The 22,042-nt window shown below is 44.2% G+C and overlaps 1 protein-coding gene across 5 annotated transcripts in view; it reads right to left on the reverse strand.

Moving 5' to 3' along the window:
* Nucleotides 1–22,042, reverse strand: part of LOC109899821 (E3 ubiquitin-protein ligase MARCH8-like) — a 144,141-nt gene that overhangs the window by 56,053 nt on the left and 66,046 nt on the right. Inside the window, exon 1 of one of the 5 annotated variants that reach the window (XM_031835501.1) lies at nucleotides 281–510. The exons of the other annotated variants lie outside the window; for them this stretch is intronic. Coding sequence (XP_031691361.1) covers nucleotides 281–304 — 24 coding nt within the window. The 5' untranslated portion in view covers nucleotides 305–510. Of the gene's footprint in view, nucleotides 1–280; nucleotides 511–22,042 lie in introns of those variants that run through there. 5 annotated transcript variants of the gene reach the window in all.

Raw genomic sequence — 22,042 nt, forward strand, 5'->3', positions numbered from 1 at the left:
CTCTCCATTTCATCAACAAAACTAAAACAATAACAAATGTGCTGCAGTGAACAGTTGTGTTGTTCCACCTTCTGCAGATTTCAGCTTTAACACATTGCTTCTCCCACTTGCACACACACACACACGTCGGTGGTTTCTCTTACTGCGTTTAAAAACACATAAATAAACACACAAGAACGCTAAAGGATGTCCACTAAGACAAACAAATACACACACTAAGACAATACAAAACTATCTGCAGTCAGTATCAACAACAACAATGAGAAAGAGCCCGTCATACCTTCATCTTCCAACAGGTATTCATGGCTGCTAGATCCTTGAGCCCTACACACGCCCTCAGAGACACACCACACAGACAAAGAGTCCTGGGGGGGTTACATGCCCCTGTGTAAATCCTCTCCGAGGGAGACGAGACAACTGTTAGTTAATACAGAAATGGAAGCGCTGCAGTGTCACCCAGCTGTCTCCCTGGCGATGGCAGCTCCAATAACACACCCCTAGACAAAGACAGACAGAGCAGTAATAGAGAGATAGAGAGAAGGCGGGATAGAGGGAGGGAGAGAGACTGAAAGGCTGTCCTATATTTGCCTCTCACAGAGAGAGAGGCTCTGAGCTGCTGCTGCTATACTTGTCTGGGCTTGCCCTCTCCCAGCTACTGCACACACACACACACACACACACACACACACACACACACACACAGAGCCAACCCGGTAAGGGCAGCAATCTGATTGGCCCAAATAAACACTTCCTCCAGCTGATCCCAATAAGGGGAGCAGCGGTCTAAGGCACTGCATCTCAGTGCTAGAGGTGTCACTACAGACACCCTGTATCTATTGCAGGCTGTATCACAACCGGCCGTGATTGGGAGTCCCATAGGGCGGCGCACAATTGGCCCAGCGTCGTCCGGTGTAGGCTGTCATTGTAAATAAGAATTTGTTCTTAACCGATTTGCCTAGTTAAATAAAATGTTAAATATTCCCTCTGCTCACTCAGCTTAATCAGTGCCTACCCCTAACCTCACTCAGCCTGTCGCTTGGCTACAAGCTCGATTGACACACACACGCACGCACGCACACACACACACACACACACACACACACACACACACACACACACACACACACACACACACACACACACAGAGCCTCAGGTGAAGGCTTGTCCCATTTACATGTAAATGAGAAAACACAGGTTCACCTCCCTCCACCAATCAGAGATGACCTTACTTCCTGGCCCTCCCAATCATCAGCGGGGAGAGAGACAAGTCTATCTAATCAATTTTGCACGAACTCTACGCACACTCACAAGACTATACAGTGGGGCAAAAAAGTATTTAGTCAGCCACCAATGTGCAAGTTCTCCCACTTAAAAAGATGAGATTAATTTAATCTCTTAATCTGTAATTTTCATCATAGGTACACTTCAACTATGACAGACAAAATGAAAAAAAAAATCCAGAAATTTACATTGTAGGATTTTTAATGAATTTATTTACAAATTATGGTGGAAAATAAGTATTCCATTCATCCATCTCAATGTAACAGCGATAGGTTTAGGCAGCTACATCATTTTTTTATTTTTATTCACCTTTATTTAACCAGGTAGGCAAGTTGAGAACAAGTTCTCATTTACAATTGCGACCTGGCCAAGATAAAGCAAAGCAGTTCGACACATACAACGACACAGAGTTACACATGGAGTAAAACAAACATACAGTCAATAATACAGTATAAACAAGTCTATATACGATGTGAGAAAATGAGGTGAGATAAGGGAGGTAAAGGCAAAAAAAAGGCCATGGTGGCAAAGTAAATACAATATAGCAAGTAAAACACTGGAATGGTAGATTTGCAGTGGAAGAATGTGCAAAGTAGAAATAAAAATAATAGGGTGCAATGGAGCAAAAATAAATAAAAAAATAAAATAAATACAGTAGAGAAAGAGGTAGTTGTTTGGGCTAAATTATAGGTGGGCTATGTACAGGTGCAGTAATCTGTGAGCTGCTCTGACAGTTGGTGCTTAAAGCTAGTGAGGGAGATAAGTGTTTCCAGTGTTTTTGTTTTTGTAGTTCGTTCCAGTCATTGGCAACAGAGAACTGGAAGGAGAGGCGGCCAAAGAAAGAATTGGTTTTGGGGGTGACCAGAGAGATATACCTGCTGGAGCGCGTGCTACAGGTGGGCGATGCTATGGTGACCAGCGAGCTGAGATAAGGGGGACTTTACCTAGCAGGGTCTTGTAGATGACATGGAGCCAGTGGGTTTGGCGGGGAGTATGAAGCGAGGGCCAGCCAACGAGAGCGTAGTGGTCGCAATGGTGGGTAGTATATGGGGCTTTGGTGACAAAACGGATTGCACTGTGATAGACTGCATCCAATTTGTTGAGTAGGGTATTGGAGCCTATTTTGTAAATGACATCGCCGAAGTCGAGGATTGGTAGGATGGTCAGTTTTACAAGGGTATGTTTGGCAGCATGAGTGAAGGATGCTTTGTTGCGAAATAGTAAGCCAATTCTAGATTTAACTTTGGATTGGAGATGTTTGATGTGGGTCTGGAAGGAGAGTTTACAGTCTAACCAGACACCTAAGTATTTGTAGTTGTCCACGTATTCTAAGTCAGAGCCGTTGGACTGGCGGGCAGGTGCAGGCAGCGATCGGTTGAAGAGCATGCATTTAGTTTTACTTGTATTTAAGAGCAATTGGAGGCCACAGAAGGAGAGTTGTATGGCATTGAAGCTTGCCTGGAGGGTTGTTAACACAGTGTCCAAAGAAGGGCCAGAAGTATACAGGATGGTGTCGTCTGCATAAAGGTGGATCAGAGACTCACCAGCAGCAAGAACGACATCATTGATGTATACAGAGAAGAGAGTCGGTCCAAGAATTGAACCCCCATAGAGACTGCCAGAGGTCCAGACAGCAGACCCTCCGATTTGACACACTGAACTCTATCAGATAAGTAGTTGGTGAACCAGGCAAGGCAATCATTTGAGAAACCAAGGCTGTCGAGTCTGCCGATGAGGATGTGGTGATTGACAGAGTCGAAAGCCTTGGCCAGATCAATGAATAAGGCTGCACAGTAATGTTTCTTATCGATGGCGGTTAAGATATCGTTTAGGACCTTGAGCGTGGCTGAGGTGCACCCATGACCAGCTCTGAAACCAGATTGCATAGCAGAGAAGGTATGGTGAGATTCGAAATGGTTGGTAATCTGTTTGTTGACTTGGCTTTCGAAGACCTTAGAAAGGCAGGGTAGGATAGATATAGGTCTGTAGCAGTTTGGGTCAAGAGTGTCCCCCCCTTTGAAGAGGGGGATGACCGCAGCTGCTTTCCAATCTTTGGGAATCTCAGACGACACGAAAGAGAGGTTGAACAGGCTAGTAATAGGGGTGGCAACAATTTTGGCAGATACTTTTAGAAAGAAAGGGTCCAGATTGTCTAGCCCGGCTGATTTGTAGGGGTCCAGATTTTGCAGCTCTTTCAGAACATCAGCTGACTGGATTTGGGAGAAGGAGAAATGGGGAAGGCTTGGGCGAGTTGCTGTGGGGGGTGCAGTGCTGTTGACCGGGGTAGGAGTAGCCAGGTGGAAAGCATGGCCAGCCGTAGAAAAATGCTTATTGAAATTCTCAATTATAGTGGATTTATCAGTGGTGACAGTGTTTCCTATCTTCAGTGCAGTGGGCAGCTGGGAGGAGGTGTTCTTATTCTCCATGGACTTTACAGTGTCCCAGAACTATTTTGAGTTAGCAAATTTCTGCTTGAAAAAGCTAGCCTTGGCTTTTCTAACTGCCTGTGTATAATGGTTTCTAGCTTCCCTGAACAGCTGCATATCACGGGGGCTGTTCGATGCTAATGCAGAACGCCATAGGATGTTTTTGTGTTGGTTAAGGGCAGTCAGGTCTGGGGAGAACCAAGGGATATATCTGTTCCTGGTTCTACATTTCTTGAATGGGGCATGCTTATTTAAGATGGTTAGGGAGGCATTTAAAAAATAGAAAACAGGCATCCTCTACTGACGGGATGAGATCAATATCCTTCCAGGATACCCCGGCCAGGTCGATTAGAAAGGCCTGCTTGCTGAGGTGTTTCAGGGAGCTTTTGACAGTGATGAGTGGAGGTCGTCTGACCGCTGACCCATTACGGATGCAGGCAATGAGGCAGTGATCGCTGAGATCTTGGTTGAAGACAGCAGAGGTGTATTTAGAGGGCAAGTTGGTTAGGATGATATCTATTAGGGTGCCCGTGTTTAAGGCTTTGGGGAGGTACCTGGTAGGTTCATTGATCATTTGTGTGAGATTGAGGGCATCAAGCTTAGATTGTAGGATGGCTGGGGTGTTAAGCATGTTCCAGTTTAGGTCGCCTAGCAGCACGAGCTCTGAAGATAGATGGATACATGATACAAACATTTTCACTATACCCATCATGAAGATGCTACAACCTAGCATATGAACAAAAGTTTTAAATATAGGTGGACAGGTCAAGAGAAATTTGAGTAATCAAGGTGACAGACATTGACACATTCAATACCGCCTTGCACACTCTTACCTGCATCTAGCTGATCTAGAAAAAAAACTTTCCAAGCCAAACCTTCATATCATAACTGCTAACTGCTACACACAGCCTCTACATCGTTGTCACCATATTAACATCCTAGTCAACATAGCTACTAGAACTAACACGTTAGTTATCCCGCTACAATCATACAGTGTGGTGTACATTCAGCAAGCAGTTTAGCAGTTACACCGACAGGCCCCAGTTGCAATACATTTATAAAACCAAACACTAATTTGACTTGGAAGATTTTCAGTGTTGCATAGCCATAGCCAGTTAACATAGCATCATTCTCTGTTTGAGCCGGGTTTTTAAGTAGGCTAAACTAGCTAGCTGCATTATCTAGCTAAATGAGAAAAAAATACAACAAAATGTCCCTCCCTCCTTCACTCACTCCCTGCATTTTGGAAGAAATTAATTTGTTTTAAACTGTTCAACTATTGCCTCTCTCTCTCTGAGTCAACTACCCACCACATTTTATGCACTACAATGCTAGCTAGCTGTAGCTTATGCTTTCAGTACTAGATTAATTATCTGATTCTTTAAAAAAAAACTAGGCAAGACCGTTAAGAACAAATTCTTATTTACAATGACAGCCTACCAAAGGCAAAAGTCCTCCTGCGGGGACGGGGGCTGGGATTAAAAATAAAATTAAAATATAGGATAAAACACACATCACGACAAGAGAGACAACACTACATAAAGAGAGACCGAATACAACAACATAGCATGGCAGCAACACATAGCATGATATTGATTGGGTGGACAACATGTCAGTTCATGCTGCAAGAGCTCTGATAGGTTGGAAGACGTCCTCCGGAAGTTGTCTTTAAGTCTATGGAAGGGGGTGAGAACCATGAGCCTCCTAGGTTTTGTACTGAAGTCAATGTACGCAGAGGAGGACGGAAACTAGCTGTCTTCCGGCTACACCATAGTGCTACCCTACAGAATGCTGCTGAGGCTACTGTAGACCATCATTGCAAAACAGTGTGTTTTAATCAATTATTTGGTGATTGAATTATATTAAATATATTCACATCTAAACATGATAAATGTTATTTTATTCCTTGTGTTAAAATTTTCAGCGCATGTGACAAATAAAATTTGAAGTCAGAGGGAGTTCAGTTGACAGAGGTTAATTTATTAGAGACATCTTCACAGCTGGATCCAAGAGCAAATCTAGATCTAGAGCCCCAATGGGTGTCAATTATATTAGTGTTACTGTTTACACATGGATGCAATTAATTTAGCACCACACTGAGTAGAACTGTAAAGATGTTAGAGAGAACAAATCTAATTATATTTGTCACATGCTTCATAAACGACAAGTGTAGACTTGAAATGCTTACTCAAGGGTCCTTTTCCAACAATGCAGAGTTAAGATTTTAAAAAATCAATAACAAAATATAAATGATATTAGAGGGAGAGAGGTAGGGATGGAGGGAGAAAGAAGGAGATAGGTACAGACGGAACAAGAAAAGGAGAGAGAGAAGGGGTGAGAAAGGGTGAGAAGGGGAGAGAAAGAGGAGAAGAGAAGAGAAGAGGAAAAGTGCTACACACTGATATCTATTGAGTGGAAAAGACTATGATGAGAGATATGAGAGAAAACATGCTCATACTCCCAGATATTTAGAGGGGCTGAGAGGCTAAATCAGTTTTTTGGCAATAGACTATAAAAGTCTGTCTGTTTTATCGTATAAATACATCATTATCTTATTTTTGTATACAGGTATATATTATTATTGTATCAAGTTGATGATCAGTTGCTGGTGGACACCAGGCTGTCGGTCTGATTTGATTCTTGGCTAACTCCTGACTGAAGAAACAGAAGACGAAAAAACTGCAGGCTTTGTCATGACATTAAATCAATCAACTGAGGGTGGTGGAGCTAACAAACAAAAACAATAGCCAATCAGAGTTGAGTACAGAGGCATCCATGTCACCAGCCTTCGTGGCGACAGCTTTACACAACACACGTTCCACATGACATGGTCAATTTGGCATCAACCAGCAGGCATGACACTGTGTTTCTATGTTCACATTTAGGCTAGCTTAGGACATAGAGTGTGTCTATGTTTAGCGCGCGCGCATGCACGCACGCACGCACGCACGCACGCACGCACGCACGCACGCACGCACGCACGCACGCACACACACACACACACACACACACACACACACACACACACACACACACACACACACACACACACACACACACACACACACACACACACACACACACACACACACACACACACACACACACACAGAGAGAAAATCTCCCACGTCTCGGGAGACTCACAGGGAGCTTAACCATGAGCCAATCAGAATAGGTCAGGCCACAGCTGTAGTGTGTGAGTACCACAAGAGGCTGCTGAGGGAAGGACAGCTTAGTCCTCACTCCCCCCTATCTGAGATACTTACTGCTGCCCTTATCCTCCACATACAACACCCGTTCTGCCAATCAGTTTGTTACAGGTCACCAAAGCACACACATCACTGGGTCACTCCTCTTTTCAGTTTGCTGCAGCTAGGGACTGGAATGAGCAAAAAAAACCTTTAAAAAATCTCTTCATTCAAAGACTCAATCTTGGACACTCTTACTGACACTTCACGTGATATTTTGTTGTCTCTACATTCTTGCCAATTGTGCTGCTGTCTGTGCCGAATAACGTTTGTACCATGTTTTGATCTGCTACCATGTTGTGCTGTTGCCATGTTGTGTTGCTGTCTAAGGTTTCTCTTTATGTAAGAGAAAGGGGGGATACCTAGTCAGTTGTCCTTTAATGTATTCAACTGAAATGTGACTTCCGCATTTAACCCAACCACTCTGAATCAGAAAGGTGCGGGGGGCCTTAATCGACATCCACGTATTCGGCCCCCAGGGAACAGTGGGTTAACTGCCTTGCTCAGGGGCAGAATGACATATTTTCACCTTGTCAGCTTGGGGATTTGATCTAGCAACCTTTCGGTTATTGGCCCAACGTTCTAACCACAAAGCCATGTGTAGTATGGTGTTGTGGTGGCTCTCTTGTCGTGATGTCTATTTTGTCCTACCAAAATGCTTTTTGCCTTATGGTAGGCCGTCATTGTAAATAATAGTTTGTTCTTAACTGACTTGCCTAGTTAAATAAAGGTTCAATAAATATAATGGCTGGAATGGAGTTATTGGAATGGTATCAAACACATGGAAAACCAGGTGTTTGAAGAGTTCGATACCATTCCATTGATTCCATTCCAGCCATTACTATGAGCCCGTCCTCCACAGTTAAGGTGCCACCAACCTCCTGTTGTGTGCACGTGCGTGGGTATGTGTGTGTGTGTACTGTGTGTGTTCCAGGGGTCAGGGCCAGGTCAAAGGACAAAGAGCTAAGAAGTGCTTTCACTTTCACTGAGCAACACTGCTAATCGGCTTTAGGCGGGTAAACCCAGCCCTAAAAGGCCCTTACTGCTCTGCTCATGGACTTTGACCAGCAGTCATCACGCCACAGAGAGATTAACTGAAACAGCACAACAGCCCATAAAACACACGACTACAGTGCTCTCTGGGCATTACTGACAATCATATACAGTTTTATCAGAATGGCTCTCTGTCAGTCTGTACTATTTTTCTCATCTGACCACAATACAAAAGTGGTCAGATGAGGTAGATGATAAGCTACAGGACAGTTTTGCTAGCAAAGACGGGAATATGTTCAGGGATTCCTCCGATGGCATTGGGGAGTACACCACATCAGTCATTGGCTTCATCAATAAGTGCATCGATGACATCGTCCCCACAGTGACCGTACGTACATACCCCAACCAGAAGCCATGGATTACAGGCAACATCAGCACTGAGCTAAAGGCTAGAGCTGCCCCTTTCAAGGAGAGGATTCTAACCCAGAAGCTTACAAAAAATCTGTCTATGCCCACAAACGAACCATCAATCAGGCAAAGCGTCAATACAGGACTAAGATCGAATCGCACTACACCGGCTATGATGCTCGTCGGATGTGGCAGTGCTTGCAAACCATTACAGACTACAAAGGGAAGCACAGCCGAGAGCTGCCCAGTGACATGAGCCTACCAGACAAACTAATTCTATGCTCGCTTCGAGGCAAATAACACTAAAACATGCATGAGAGCACCAGGTATCCGGAAGACTGTGTGATCAGGCTCCACAGACGATGTGAGAAAGACCGTTAAAACAGGTCAACGTTCACAAGGCCGGGACGTATACTGCGAGCATGCGCTGACCAACTGGCAAGTATCTTCAATGACATTTTCAACCTTTCCCTGTCTGAGTCTGTAATACCAACATGTTTCAAGCAACCAGACCACCATAGTCCCTGTGCCCAAGAACACTAAGGTAACCTGCCTAAATGACCACCGACCCATAGCACTGACTTCTGTAGCCATGAAGTGCTTCGAAAAGCTGGTCATGGCTCACATCAACACCATTGTCCCAGAAAACCTAGACCTACTTCAATGTGCATACTGCCCTAAAAAATCCACAGATGATGCAATCTCTATTGCACTCCACACTGCCCTTTTCCACCTGGACAAAAGGAACACCTATGCGAGAATGCTATTCATTGACTACAGCACAGTGTTCAACACCATACTACCCTCAAAGCTAATCAATAAGCTAAGGACCCTGGGACTAAATGCCTCCCTCTGCAACTGGATCCTGGACTTCCTGATGGGCCACCCCCGGGTGGTGAGGGTAGGTAACAGCACATCCGCCACGCTGATCCTCAACACAGGCACCCCTCAGGGGTGCGTGCTCAGTCCCCTCCTGTACTCCCTGTTCACTCATGACTGCATGGCCAGGAACAAATTCAACACCATCATTAAGTTTGCCGATGACACAACAGTGGTAGGCCTGATCAAAGACGACGTCAAGACAGCCTATAGGGAGGAGGTCAGAGACCTGGCCGTGTGGTGCCAGGACAACAACCTCTCCCTCAACGCGATCAAGACAAAGGAGATGATTGTGGACTACAGGAAAAAGAGGCCCGAGCACACCCCCATTCTCATCAACCGGGCTAGAGTGGAGCAGGTTGAGAGCTTCAAGCTCCTTGGTGTCCACATCACCAACAAACTAACATGGTCCATACACACCAAGACAGCCGTGAAGAGGGCACGTCAAAATCTATTCCCCTTCAGGAGACTGAAAAGATTTAGCATGGGTCCTCAGATCCTCAAAAAGTTTTTCTCATCTCAAAAAGTTCTACAGATCGAAACCCATGATAAAATTCCTTGACCGCAAATCTGTTACAGGGTGTAAATCTACTTCAGTTACTGTAATTCAATAACCAAATAATATTTTTTCAAACTCAAGGTGTCATGTCAAAGCTGAGATCACATTCTTTCAGCAGACATGGTTAGAATCATAATTCAGAGCAGATATTTAACAGAGTTTTGGAAAAATGTGGTCACAAAAAAACAGGGAGATTTTACAAAAATTCTGTTACCAAACTTTGCATCTGCACAGGTCTGTTTTTGTAAAATGTTCAGCATAAATTGTTAAAAGTAGTCCTTGTGCATAGAGTTGTATACTTTGTTTGGCATACATTTTAAGTTAAACATTTTAATCTCAGCGCAGTGGAATTGCCTTTATAAATACTCTTTAATTGTAGCGTTGTGTATGCATGTGTGTGCGTGTTTGAGTGCGTGAGTGTTCGTCTATGCGTGCTTGCGTATGTGTCTGTGTGCATGCTCATGGTTGTGTAGGCATCCACCAAACGCTAAGCGGACTGTGATATTAGGCTGACTTGAGTGCAGGTCCATTGACTAATGAGTTTGATAAGAGTGGGGAGGCAAATAGCAGCATAACATGAGATTACTGTGACATGCGGTTCACTGTGCTAATTATAGCCTTTCATTATACTGACAGGTCTCTGTGACTGACAGGACAATACTGCTATTATGTTTACCTGACGCCTCATTCGTCATCATACCAGAGAGGTTTAAAAACCAAGAGACACAACATACAATCACTTCCTGTTACGTGCCCAAAGTCAATTAAGCAGGCTAGACTATGATTTGATTGTATTGTTGTCAATGAGGAGAGAGACAAATTATTCCCTAATTAATAGGTTTGATTAGAATCTGACACATATTACACATGCATGAGAGTAAATTGGCCTTCATGTTCATATGGTCTCTTGAATTATTTCACATTGTGAAAAATGTATATTTCAAGCGACAAATTTTACAACGTTATTGTCCCTTCTGATCAGGGACTGAGTGATCAGTGATCAGTTCATGTTGAACCATTGGTAACATGAATTGATTCATTGTAGACTTCCAGGTAGAAAAGAAAACCAGCAGAACGTTGGTTCCACTGGTGTACAAACAGTGCAGAAATAATACAGAACTTTGTAACTATAAGTTTGTGTCGAATCAAACATTCATATTGCTTCAGCTCACCAGCAATACCACTTCATATTGTAGTGTAATTGTGTGTAGAATTATACAGAACTTGTAACTGTAATTTTGTGTAGAATTATACATTTAGATTACTTCAGCTCGCCGGCATTGATATTGCTTCAGTAAAGCTTTCCATTTATCCATGGGTGCAAAATCGGCATGGCTAGCCTATTATGCAAAGGCACGCACTGTGTAGGCATATATATTACCTATGGGAACATCATGTTCTAATGACAACCTGCATTCAGGTGGACTATAAGGCAGGTACAGAGTAGATGGAAAGCAGCAGGCAAAGTAGAGAGGAGATTGAAAAGAAAAAGTTGTGGACAGGGGAGAGAAGAAAGAAAAAAGACAGAGAGAAAAAGTGTGATAGACAAGTAGAGAGGGACGAGAAGGAGAATTTAGCATAGTGAAAAAAGGCATAGTGTGAGAGAGGATGAGAGGGAGGGAGAAAGGTAGAAAGCGGTAGAGAGAGAAAGGAGAGGAGGGAGATCGAGGGAAAGAATAGGAGAGTGAGGAGGAGGGGAGAGAGAGAAAGGGAGAACTGTTGAGACAGGAGTGAGAGAGGAGAGAGAGGTTCCACACACGAATCTCTATAGAGTAAAGAAGACATCAGATCTCCTGTGGGGTGTGAAATTACCCTGTAATAGTCATTTCAGTTCATTTTCAAATATACACTCCTACATACTGACCACAGCAGTGTACAGAGGCTGCCTGGGCTGCACAGCATTCCTTTACCCAACAGTTCTATTAAAGCATACTGGAGAGATGGGTGGGTGGGGTGGGGTGTGTGGGGTGGGGGGGTACAGGAGAGAGGGAGGGAGTATACTGTATACTGTATCAGCCGTGAAGGTACAAGTGCACACACCTCCCTAATATTGAGTAACACGGCACTGTGCCACTAGAGATCCAGGCTCTGTCGCAGCTGACCGCGACCGGGAGACCCATGGGGTGGCGCACAATTGGACGACTGTGTGATCAGGCTCTCCAAAGCCAATGTGAGTAAGACCTTTAAACAGGTCAACATTCACAAGGCCGCAGGGCCAGATGGATTACCAGGACGTGTACTGCAAGCATGCGCTGACCAACTGGCAAGTGTTTTCACTGACATTTTCAAATTCTCCCTGTCTAAGTCTGTAATATCAACATGTGTCAAGCAGGCCACCATAGTCGCTGTGCCCAAGAACACTAAGGTAACCTGCCTAAATGACCACCGACCCGTAGCACTCACGTCTGTAGCCATGAAGTGCTTTGAAAGGCTGGTCATGGCCCACATGAACACCATTATCCCAGAAACCCTAGACCCACTCCAATTTGCATACCGCCCAAACAGATCCACAGATGATGCAATCTCTATTGCACTCCACACTGCCCTTTCCCACATGGACAAAAGAAACACCCTATGTGAGAATGCTATTCATCGACTACAGCTCAGTGTTCAACACCATAGTGCCCTCAAAGCTTATCACTAAGTTAAGGATCCTGGGACTAAATACCTCCCTCTGTAACTGGATCCTGAACTTCCTGACGGGCCGCCCACAGGTGGTGAGGGTAGGTAACAACATATCCGCCACGCTGATCCTCAACATAGGGGGCCCCTCAGGGGTGCATGCTCAGTCCCCTCCTGTACTCCCGGTTCACTCATGACTGCATGGCCAGGCACGACTCCAACACCATCATTAAGTCTGCTGATGACACAACAGTGGTATGACTGATCACCGACAACGATGAGACAGCCTATAGAGAGGAGGTCAGAGAACTGGCTGTGTGGTGCCAGGACAACAACCTCTCCCTCAACGTGAGGGAGAGGTTAGTCCACAATCAAAGGAGATGATTGTGGACTACAGATTAAAGGAGGACCGAGCACACCCCCATTCTCATCGACAGGGCTATAGAGTGGAGCAAGTTGAGAGCTTCAAGTTCCTTGGTGTCCACATATTTTGGCCATGAAACGAGGCTAGTCAGGCAAGAAAACAACCTCACCCAAATATGTAGCCCTGTTGGAAATGATAAATTAACTGTTTAAAAATGTGAAGAAGAAAAAAAACACACAAAAAATATATTCTTTAAATGTGAAGATTTTTATTTGGCGTACCCCCGACGGCATTGCTCGTACCCCAGTTTGGGAATACCTGGTCTACACCTATCTGTTGTTTAAGAAGCATGTGACAAATAACATTTGATTGATTTGATGCACACACCACCAGACTTCATCCACGGTGACAGAGTGAGGACAGTCATTGGCCAACAACCAACTCAGCCTCCGTTACAATCTACTCACAACAAAAAATCACCTACAGCATTTACTTCTTATAATCTTTGAATTTATCTTAGTTTAAATCAACACCTGAGGTCTGTAATAATCTGCACTAGTGAGACAGTATGGTCCCTGGCAGAGAGACCCGAGTGCCTCTGTGGTCGCTTAAATGCATTACGGTATCACAAAGTCACATAAATAAACCTCTGCCTGGAGTGTGTGTGTGTTGCACTATGAACTTCACATGTTGTTGCTCATGGGTCCTTTTACATGTATTTTCATTTCTCTAGGAGGCTATGCTAGTTGGCGTTGCCGCAGCTAAAAGGTTTGGAGGGAAAGAACAGAGGGACATGTTCAAAGACTGTGTGTATGGAGACCGTGGTGGTAAAGTCTCGCAGGAACTGCAGTGTTTGGGTGTGTGTGTGTATATTGTTCACAGATCTGATATGCTGACCTACTATGGGGTTCAGTAACAGTTTCTAGAACACACCAAAGATCAAGAGTCACCAACTTTCTAATTTCACTTGAGAAAGTCTTAAATCTCTCTCTTCTAACTTTTACAAAGTGATAATATAACTTTATTGACTTCAATGACCATTACTGTAACTGTTGACTGTACTGCAATTATACTGCAGAGGCATGAAATAGGCCCGGTCAGCCAGTGGACACCAGATGATGGCCCTCCTCTGATTGTGACAGAGAGATGGGAAGACCACTGCAGCTCCTGATAAGGATACTTTGCACACGCACCCACACACACAAACACACTGGGGTGATACAAGGATTCAAGGGCATCAGAAAGCAACAGGGCTGTAGCTACTGTTTACTGCTACTGTTCACACTGTAGGGTCAGTGCTTTTTAAAGGGGAAATCCGCAGTTGAAATAATAACAAACAGCCCCACCGTTATTGTTTCGGTAAAAAGCTGAGGGATGGTGCTGGAGAATTGTAACCACTCTCAAATTCATAGGCAAAGCTATGGCTGCAAGGATATCAAAATTATAGTTTTAACCAAGTTGAGGTCATACAGTATTTGTTTACATTTATTTTGTTTACAAACATTGGAGTAAAACAAGCGTATATTTGGGTTTCTGATGGGGTACGATAGTTGAACTAGGAGGCATTTATAAGTTATATTTGTCAAGAATCAATGGGTACATATCGGGTCGTTCCATTTGATTTCAATCACTTTTTGACCGCAACCCTTTTGATTTGAACTAAACTTTCCATACATATTTTCCCATGGTAGAGGTGGTCAGACTGACTTTTTGGACCTGAACGCCAAAACATTCAAGATATAAATGTGCTCATAGTTGACCCCTTTTGCCATACCATGACACATCAATGTCTCCATCACTGGAAAAGATAAACAGTTGAGGTTGATATAATATATCAGTTGTTTTAAATGACACTGTCAATATTCCATAGGAAACCTATTGAAATCAGAGAAATATAGATAAAACAATAGACATTACACCATTTAAGTTGACATTCGTCGGTGGGTGAACTGCCGGCCATTTTTGTGGTAGTAATTGGAAGTTAAAATTTCAATCCAATTTCAATGGTGTACCATCTAAACTGCAGTGGTCAGAAGGGATAGGTCCATTCTATGAATGCTATTGATATGATTGAAATGACACCCACCCTATATTCAAGAGTATGCTGTGTCTCAACAAATGGCGGGCACAACACATACATCTCAGATGATGTAAATTAGAGTTAAACCTATAATATGTGCCTCAATATTGATAATTGACGTTAAAGGTCAAAAATAAAAAATGTATATTTTCCAGTGATGAAGACATGGATGTCTCGTGGTATGGTGGGGTGTGCAAAATGGGTCAACTATGAGCTCCTCTTTCCCCTGAATGTTTTAGCATTCAGGTCCAAAACGTGGTCAAAAAGTGATTAAAATCAACTGGAACGACCTTATCCACTGAATGCCTCAAATCTCAGAAAATGCTCCTTACTGAATCAATACCTGGATTCCATGGTGAAAAGTAAGACATCACTGTAAGATACACGAAAACAAAATCCTTCTACATCGTTATCATTAACAATGAACTGTTCCTAATGCTATAATTGGGTGAAAATGTTAAAAACCAAAACAGAGGGAGAGTTGTTGTCCATTCATGACAGACTGGCCAACTGGAGAGAGGAGCAGGAAAAGTGTGTGTGTGTGGATGCATACTTGCGCCTCGCTATGTGTGTGTGTGTGTGTGCATGCATACTTGCGCCTGTCTATGTGTGTGCTGTGCCCGGGGAATGTTGGCTGCGGTCCAGGCGGTTCACTAATTGAGTCTGGTCATGGAGTGCACAGGATTCCTATTCCCTATATAGTGTACTACTTTTGACCACAGTTCTGAGACAAAACAGCAAATGGACAATGGAGCTTTGGATGGGAGCATAAGTGCAGTAGCTAACTGTGTCGTGCACGTATGGTAAGCATGGAACGCACAATCAGTTTGAATGCTTTGCTTTCCCCTTATAAGGGATGTTCTGCTTTCTCACCAGATCTCTGGGAGCGTAACATGAGGTGTGTGAGAACCTCCAGAATGACCACAGGAGATGTTACTCATCACATAAATGTACATAATGTCACAACATACAGACACACAGACACTCTCTAACTCACCCACACACCATTTCCTGAATGCAGAGCATACCAGATTAATATGTGATAAAACATCAAAACATGCCACAGCGGCATCATTTCTCTTCTGGTGTGTGTCTGTGTATGTGTTTTTGCTTTTACTGTCCTTGTGGGGACCAGAAGTCCTCACAAGGATAGTAAAACAAGGTTAATTCGGACAAGTGGGTACATTTTGCCAGTCCCAACAAGGAAAAAGGCTATTTTAGGCTCAGGGGTTAGGTTTAAAATTAGGGTTAGGAAAATAGGATCAATTGTTTGGTCCCCACAAGGACAGTAAAACAAACGTACATACGTGCGTGTGTGGATCTCAGAAGGGTATCTGGCAGGCCAGGGTTAGAGAAGTACCTCATCTATGCCAGTAGACAGAGAGGTCGTTTAGTATCACTACTCCTCCAACAGATGTCTTGCTCACTCATGTGCACACACACAGCCCGGTGCACATACAATATGCCGTGCAAACTTCTTACAGCTTCATCGGGCTGTGGGTTTACATTTATGTCATCGTTTACAATCACCGCAGGGTACACCCACCCACACCCACACACACACACACACACACACACACACACACACACACACACACACACACACACACACACACACACACACACACACACACACACACACACACACACACACACTTCCTGTCCACCTGCTGTGATAGATGAATGGTGTAGTAATGAAAACTGCCTCCCCTTGCTCTCGCCCGTTCCTCCCCATGGAGTCCAGACTCATTTGGCACCCCGAGATATGGTCAACAGCAGAATCACATTTGCATTTAAAACCAGTACATCTCACAGCACCACAGATTGAGTGAAATGTCCATTTGCATTTTGAGTGCCTGAAAATCAAAAGCCTAAAATGTCAATCAAAGATGGTGATGAAGGGAGTGGAGAAAAACAGAGAAACAAATATGTGGCTTAGTATACTGTAATTTGTCCTCTGGTGCCTGTTGCTATTACAGTAGTATGTCTACAGTGAAAGTTATAGCTCTGACTACAGTAGTTCAAAGTCTGGAAGTTCAGAAATATGAAAAAGGTCATGGAAACATTCACAACACTTGGATCTTGAACTCTATTGCACAGGCAGTAAATCATTTAGGTGTTGACATGACATGTTCTATTATCAATACATACCTGTGTTGCTCTTACCCTCGTGACCTAAAACAACTCAAGCCGTAACAATTACTATTGGGACGAACAATGCTAAACCTGACCTTAGATCAGTGTTGTGTCAATCTGATGCCTTTCATCAGAGATACTGGATATAATGACGAGATGCTTGTGTCTCTGACCTAACAATGGGAATTGTTGTCCACAGAGCAGAACGGCAGCCTGTCAATCTCCTGCTTATTCCTCTCTTTGGATTGATGGATACAACACACTTACAGTGCATTCGGAAAGTACTCAGATCCCTTGACTTTTCCACATTTTGTTACTTACAGCCGTATTCTAAAATAGATTAAATCGTTTTTTCCCTCATCAATCTTAATGGCAAAGCAAAAACAGTTTTTGATACATTTTTGCAAAAAAAATAAGAAACAAAAAGGGAAATATCTAATTTCCATAAGTATTCAGATCCTTTACTCAGTACTTTGCTGAAGCAGCTTTGGCAGCAATTACAGCCTAGAGTCTTTGGGTATGATGCTACAAGCTTGGCACAACCTGCATTTGGGGAGTTTCTCCCATTCATTCTTCTCTGCAGATCCTCTCAAGCTCTGTCAGGTTGAATGGGGAGCATAGTTGCACAGCTATTTTCAGGTCTCTCCAGAGCCAAACTGAGCAATCGGGGGAGAAGGGCCTTGGTCAGGGAGTTGACCAAGAACCTGATGGTCAATAACAGAGCTCTAGTGTTCCTCTGTGGCGATGGGAGAACCTTCCAGAAGGACAACTCTCTGTGCAGCACTCCATCAATTAGGCCTTTATGGTAGAGTGACCAGACGGAAGCCACTCCTTAGTAAAAGGCACATGACAGCGCGCTTGGAGTTTGCCAAAAGGAACCTAAAGGACTATCAGACCATGAGAAACAAGATTCTCTAGTCTGATTAAACTGAAATTGAACTATTTGGCCTGAATGCCAAGCGTCACATCTGGAGGAAACTTGGCACCATCCCTACAGTAAAGCATGGTGGTGGCAGCATCATGCTGTGGGGATGTTTTTCAGCGGCGGGGACTGGGAGACTAGTCAGGATTGATGTAAACATGAACGGAGCAAAGTACAGAGAGATCCTTGATGAAAATCTGCTCCAGAGCGCTCAGGACCTCAGACTGTGCCAAAGGTTCACCTTCCAACAGGACAACGACCCTAAGCACACAGCCAAGACAACGCAGGAGTGACTTCGGGACAAGTCAGAGTCCGGACTTAACTAAATCTAACATCTCTGGAGAGACCTGAATATAACTGTGCAGCAACGCTCCCAATTCAACCAGACAGAGCTTGAGAGGATCTGCAGAGAAGAATGGGAGAAACTCCCCAAATAAGTGTGCCAAGCTTGTAGCATCAAACCCATAACCTGTTTCTGCTTAGTTATTATGGGTTATTGTGTGATAAGGGGAAAAAACATTTAATCAATTTTTAATAAGGCTGTAACTTAACAAAATGTGGAAAAGGTCAAGGGGTCTGAATACTTTCCCGAATGCACTGTATACAGCAACACCTCCACCATAAGCATTGCTGTCTCTTCTATAGATGTTATATCCTTGTATTGCTACTGGTATCAATTCGTCATCATTTTTTTAAAATAAATACAAATAAAAGCCTGGACTCGAACCCAGAATCTCTAGTAAATCAAATCAAATCAAATTTATTTGTCACATACACATGGTTAGCAGATGTTAATGCGAGTGTAGCGAAATGCTTGTGCTTCTAGTTCCGACAATGCAGTAATAACGAACAAGTGATCTAACTAACAATTCCAAAAAAAAACTACTGTCTTATACACAGTGTAAGGGGATAAAGAATATGTACATAAGGATATATGAATGAGTGATGGTACAGAGCAGCATAGGCAAGATACAGTAGATGATATCGAGTACAGTATATACATATGAGATGAGTATGTAAACCAAGTGGCATAGTTAAAGTGGCTAGTGATACATGTATTACATAAGGATGCAGTCGATGATATAGAGTACAGTATCTACGTATGCATATGAGATGAATAATGTAGGGTAAGTAACATTATATAAGGTAGCATTGTTTAAAGTGGCTAGTGATATATTTACATCATTTCCCATCAATTCCCATGATTAAAGTGGCTGGAGTAGAGTCAGTGGCATTGACAGTGTGTTGGCAGTAGCCACTCAATGTTAGTGGTGGCTGTTTAACAGTCTGATGGCCTTGAGATAGAAGCTGTTTTTCAGTCTCTCGGTCCCAGCTTTGATGCACCTGTACTGACCTCGCCTTCTGGATGACAGCGGGGTGAACAGGCAGTGGCTCGGGTGGTTGATGTCCTTGATGATCTTTATGGCCTTCCTGTAGCATCGGGTGGTGTAGGTGTCCTGGAGGGCAGGTAGTTTGCCCCCGGTGATGCGTTGTGCAGACCTCACTACCCTCTGGAGAGCCTTACGGTTGAGGGCGGTGCAGTTGCCATACCAGGCGGTGATACAGCCCGCCAGGATGCTCTCGATTGTGCATCTGTAGAAGTTTGTGAGTGCTTTTGGTGACAAGCCGAATTTCTTCAGCCTCCTGAGGTTGAAGAGGCGCTGCTGCGCCTTCCTCACGATGCTGTCTGTGTGAGTGGACCAATTCAGTTTGTCTGTGATGTGTATGCCGAGGAACTTAAAACTTGCTACCCTCTCCACTACTGTTCCATCGATGTGGATGGGGGGGTGTTCCCTCTGCTGTTTCCTGAAGTCCACAATCATCTCCTTAGTTTTGTTGACGTTGAGTGTGAGGTTATTTTCCTGACACCACACTCCGAGGGCCCTCACCTCCTCCCTGTAGGCCGTCTCGTAGTTGTCGGTGATCAGGCCTACCACTGTTGTGTCGTCTGCAAACTTAATGATGGTGTTGGAGTCGTGCCTGGCCATGCAGTTGTGGGTGAACATGGAGTACAGGAGGAGACTGAGCATGCACCCCTGGGGGGCTCCTGTGTTGAGGATCAGCGTGGCAAATGTGTTGCTATCTACCCTCACCACCTGCGGGCTGCCCGTCAGGAAGTCCAGGATCCAGTAGCAGAGGGAGGTGTTTAGTCCCAGGATGCTTAGCTTAGTGATGAGCTTTGAGGGTACTATGGTGTTGAACGCTGAGCTTTAGTCAATGAATAGCATTCTCACATAGGTGTTCCTTTCGTCCAGGTGGGAAAGGGTAGTGTGGAGTGCAATAGAGATTGGATCATCCGTGGATCTGTTTGGGCGGTATGCAAATTGGAGTGGGTCTAGAGTTTCATGGATAATGGTGTTGATGTGAGCCATTACCAGCCTTTCAAAGCACTTCATGGCTACGGACGTGAGTGCTACGGGTCTGTAGTTATTTAGGCATTTAGGTCTGCTTGAAACATGTTGGTATTACAGACTCAATCAGGGACATGTTGAAATTGTCAGTGAAGACACCTGCCAGTTGGTCAGCACATGCCCGGAGCACACGTCCTGGTAATCCATCTGGCCCCGCAGACTTGTGTATGTTGACCTGTTTGAAGGTCTTACTCACGTCGGCTACGGAGAGCGTGATCACACAGTCGTCCGGAACAGCTGATGCTCTCATGCATGCCTCAGTGTTGCTTGACTCGAAGCGAGCATAAAAGTGATTATCTTGTCTGGTAGGCTCGTGTCACTGGGCAGCTCGCGGCTGTGCTTCCCTTTGTAGTCTGTAATAGTTTGCAAGCCCTGCCACATAAGACCAGCGTCGGAGCCGGTGTAGTATGATTCAATCTTAGCCATGTATTGACGCTTTGCCTGTTTGATTGTTCGTCGCAGGGCATAGCAGGATTTCTTGTAAGCTTCCGGGTTAGAGTCCCGCACCTTGAAAGCAGCAGCTCTACCATTTAGCTCAGTGCGACTGTTGCCTGTAATCCATGGCTTCAGGTTGGGGTATGTATGTACAGTCACTGTGGGGACGATGTCCTCGATGCACTTATTGATAAAGCCAGTGACTGATGTGGTGTACTCCTCAATGCATTCGGAAGCGTCCCGGAACATGTTCCAGTCTGTGATAGCAAAACAGTCCTGTAGTTTAGCATCTGCTTCATCTGACCACTTTTATTGACCGAGTCACTGGTGCTTCCTGCTTAATTTTTTTTCTTGTAAGCAGGAATCAGGAGGATAGAGTTGTGGTCGGATTTACCAAATGGAAGGCGAGGGAGAGCTTTGTACGCGTCTCTGTGTGTGGAGTACAAGTGATCCAGAATTTTTTTCTGGTTGCACATTTAACATGTTTATGGAAATTTGGTAGAACCGATTTGTGCCCCTGCATTGAGGTCTCCGGCCACTAGGAGCGTCGCCTCTGGGCCTCTGAGTGAGTGGTTTCCTGTTTGCTTATTTCCTTATACAGCTGACTGATTTTAGTGCCAGCATCTGTCTGTGGTGGTAAATAAACAGCCAAGAAAAGGATAGGTGAAAACTCTCTATGCATGTAGTGGCCTGCAATTTATCACAATATACTCTACTTCAGGTGAGAAAAATCTAGAGACTTCCTTTTCGTGCACCAGCTGTTGTTTACAAATATGCACAGACCGCTCCCGCTCATCTTACCGGAGTGTGCTGTTCTATCCTGCCGGTGCAGCGTATATCCCGCTAGCTGAATATCCATGTCGTCATTCAGACACGATTCTGTGAAACATAGGATATTACAGTTTTTATGTCCCGTTGGTAGGATATTCATGATCGTACCTCGTCTAATTTATTGTCCAATGATTGCACGTTGGCAAGTAATATTGACGGTAACGGCAGCTTTCCCACTCGCCTCCTGCGGGTCCTCATGAGGCATCCCGCTCTGTGTCCTCTATTCCTGCGTCTCCTCTTGCAAATAACGGGGATGTTGGCCCTGTCGGGTGTTTGGAGAATGTCCTGTGCTTCCTGCTTGTTGAAGAAAAAATATTTGTCTAATCCGAGGTGAGTGATCGCTGTCCCGATAACCAGAAGCTCTTTTTTTAAAAGAGTTGCAGAAACATTATGTACAAAATAAGTTACAAATAACGCGAAAAACCCCCACATAATAGCACAATTGGT

This window comes from Oncorhynchus kisutch, linkage group LG11 (genome assembly GCF_002021735.2).
Source record: "Oncorhynchus kisutch isolate 150728-3 linkage group LG11, Okis_V2, whole genome shotgun sequence".
NCBI lineage: Eukaryota > Metazoa > Chordata > Actinopteri > Salmoniformes > Salmonidae > Oncorhynchus > Oncorhynchus kisutch.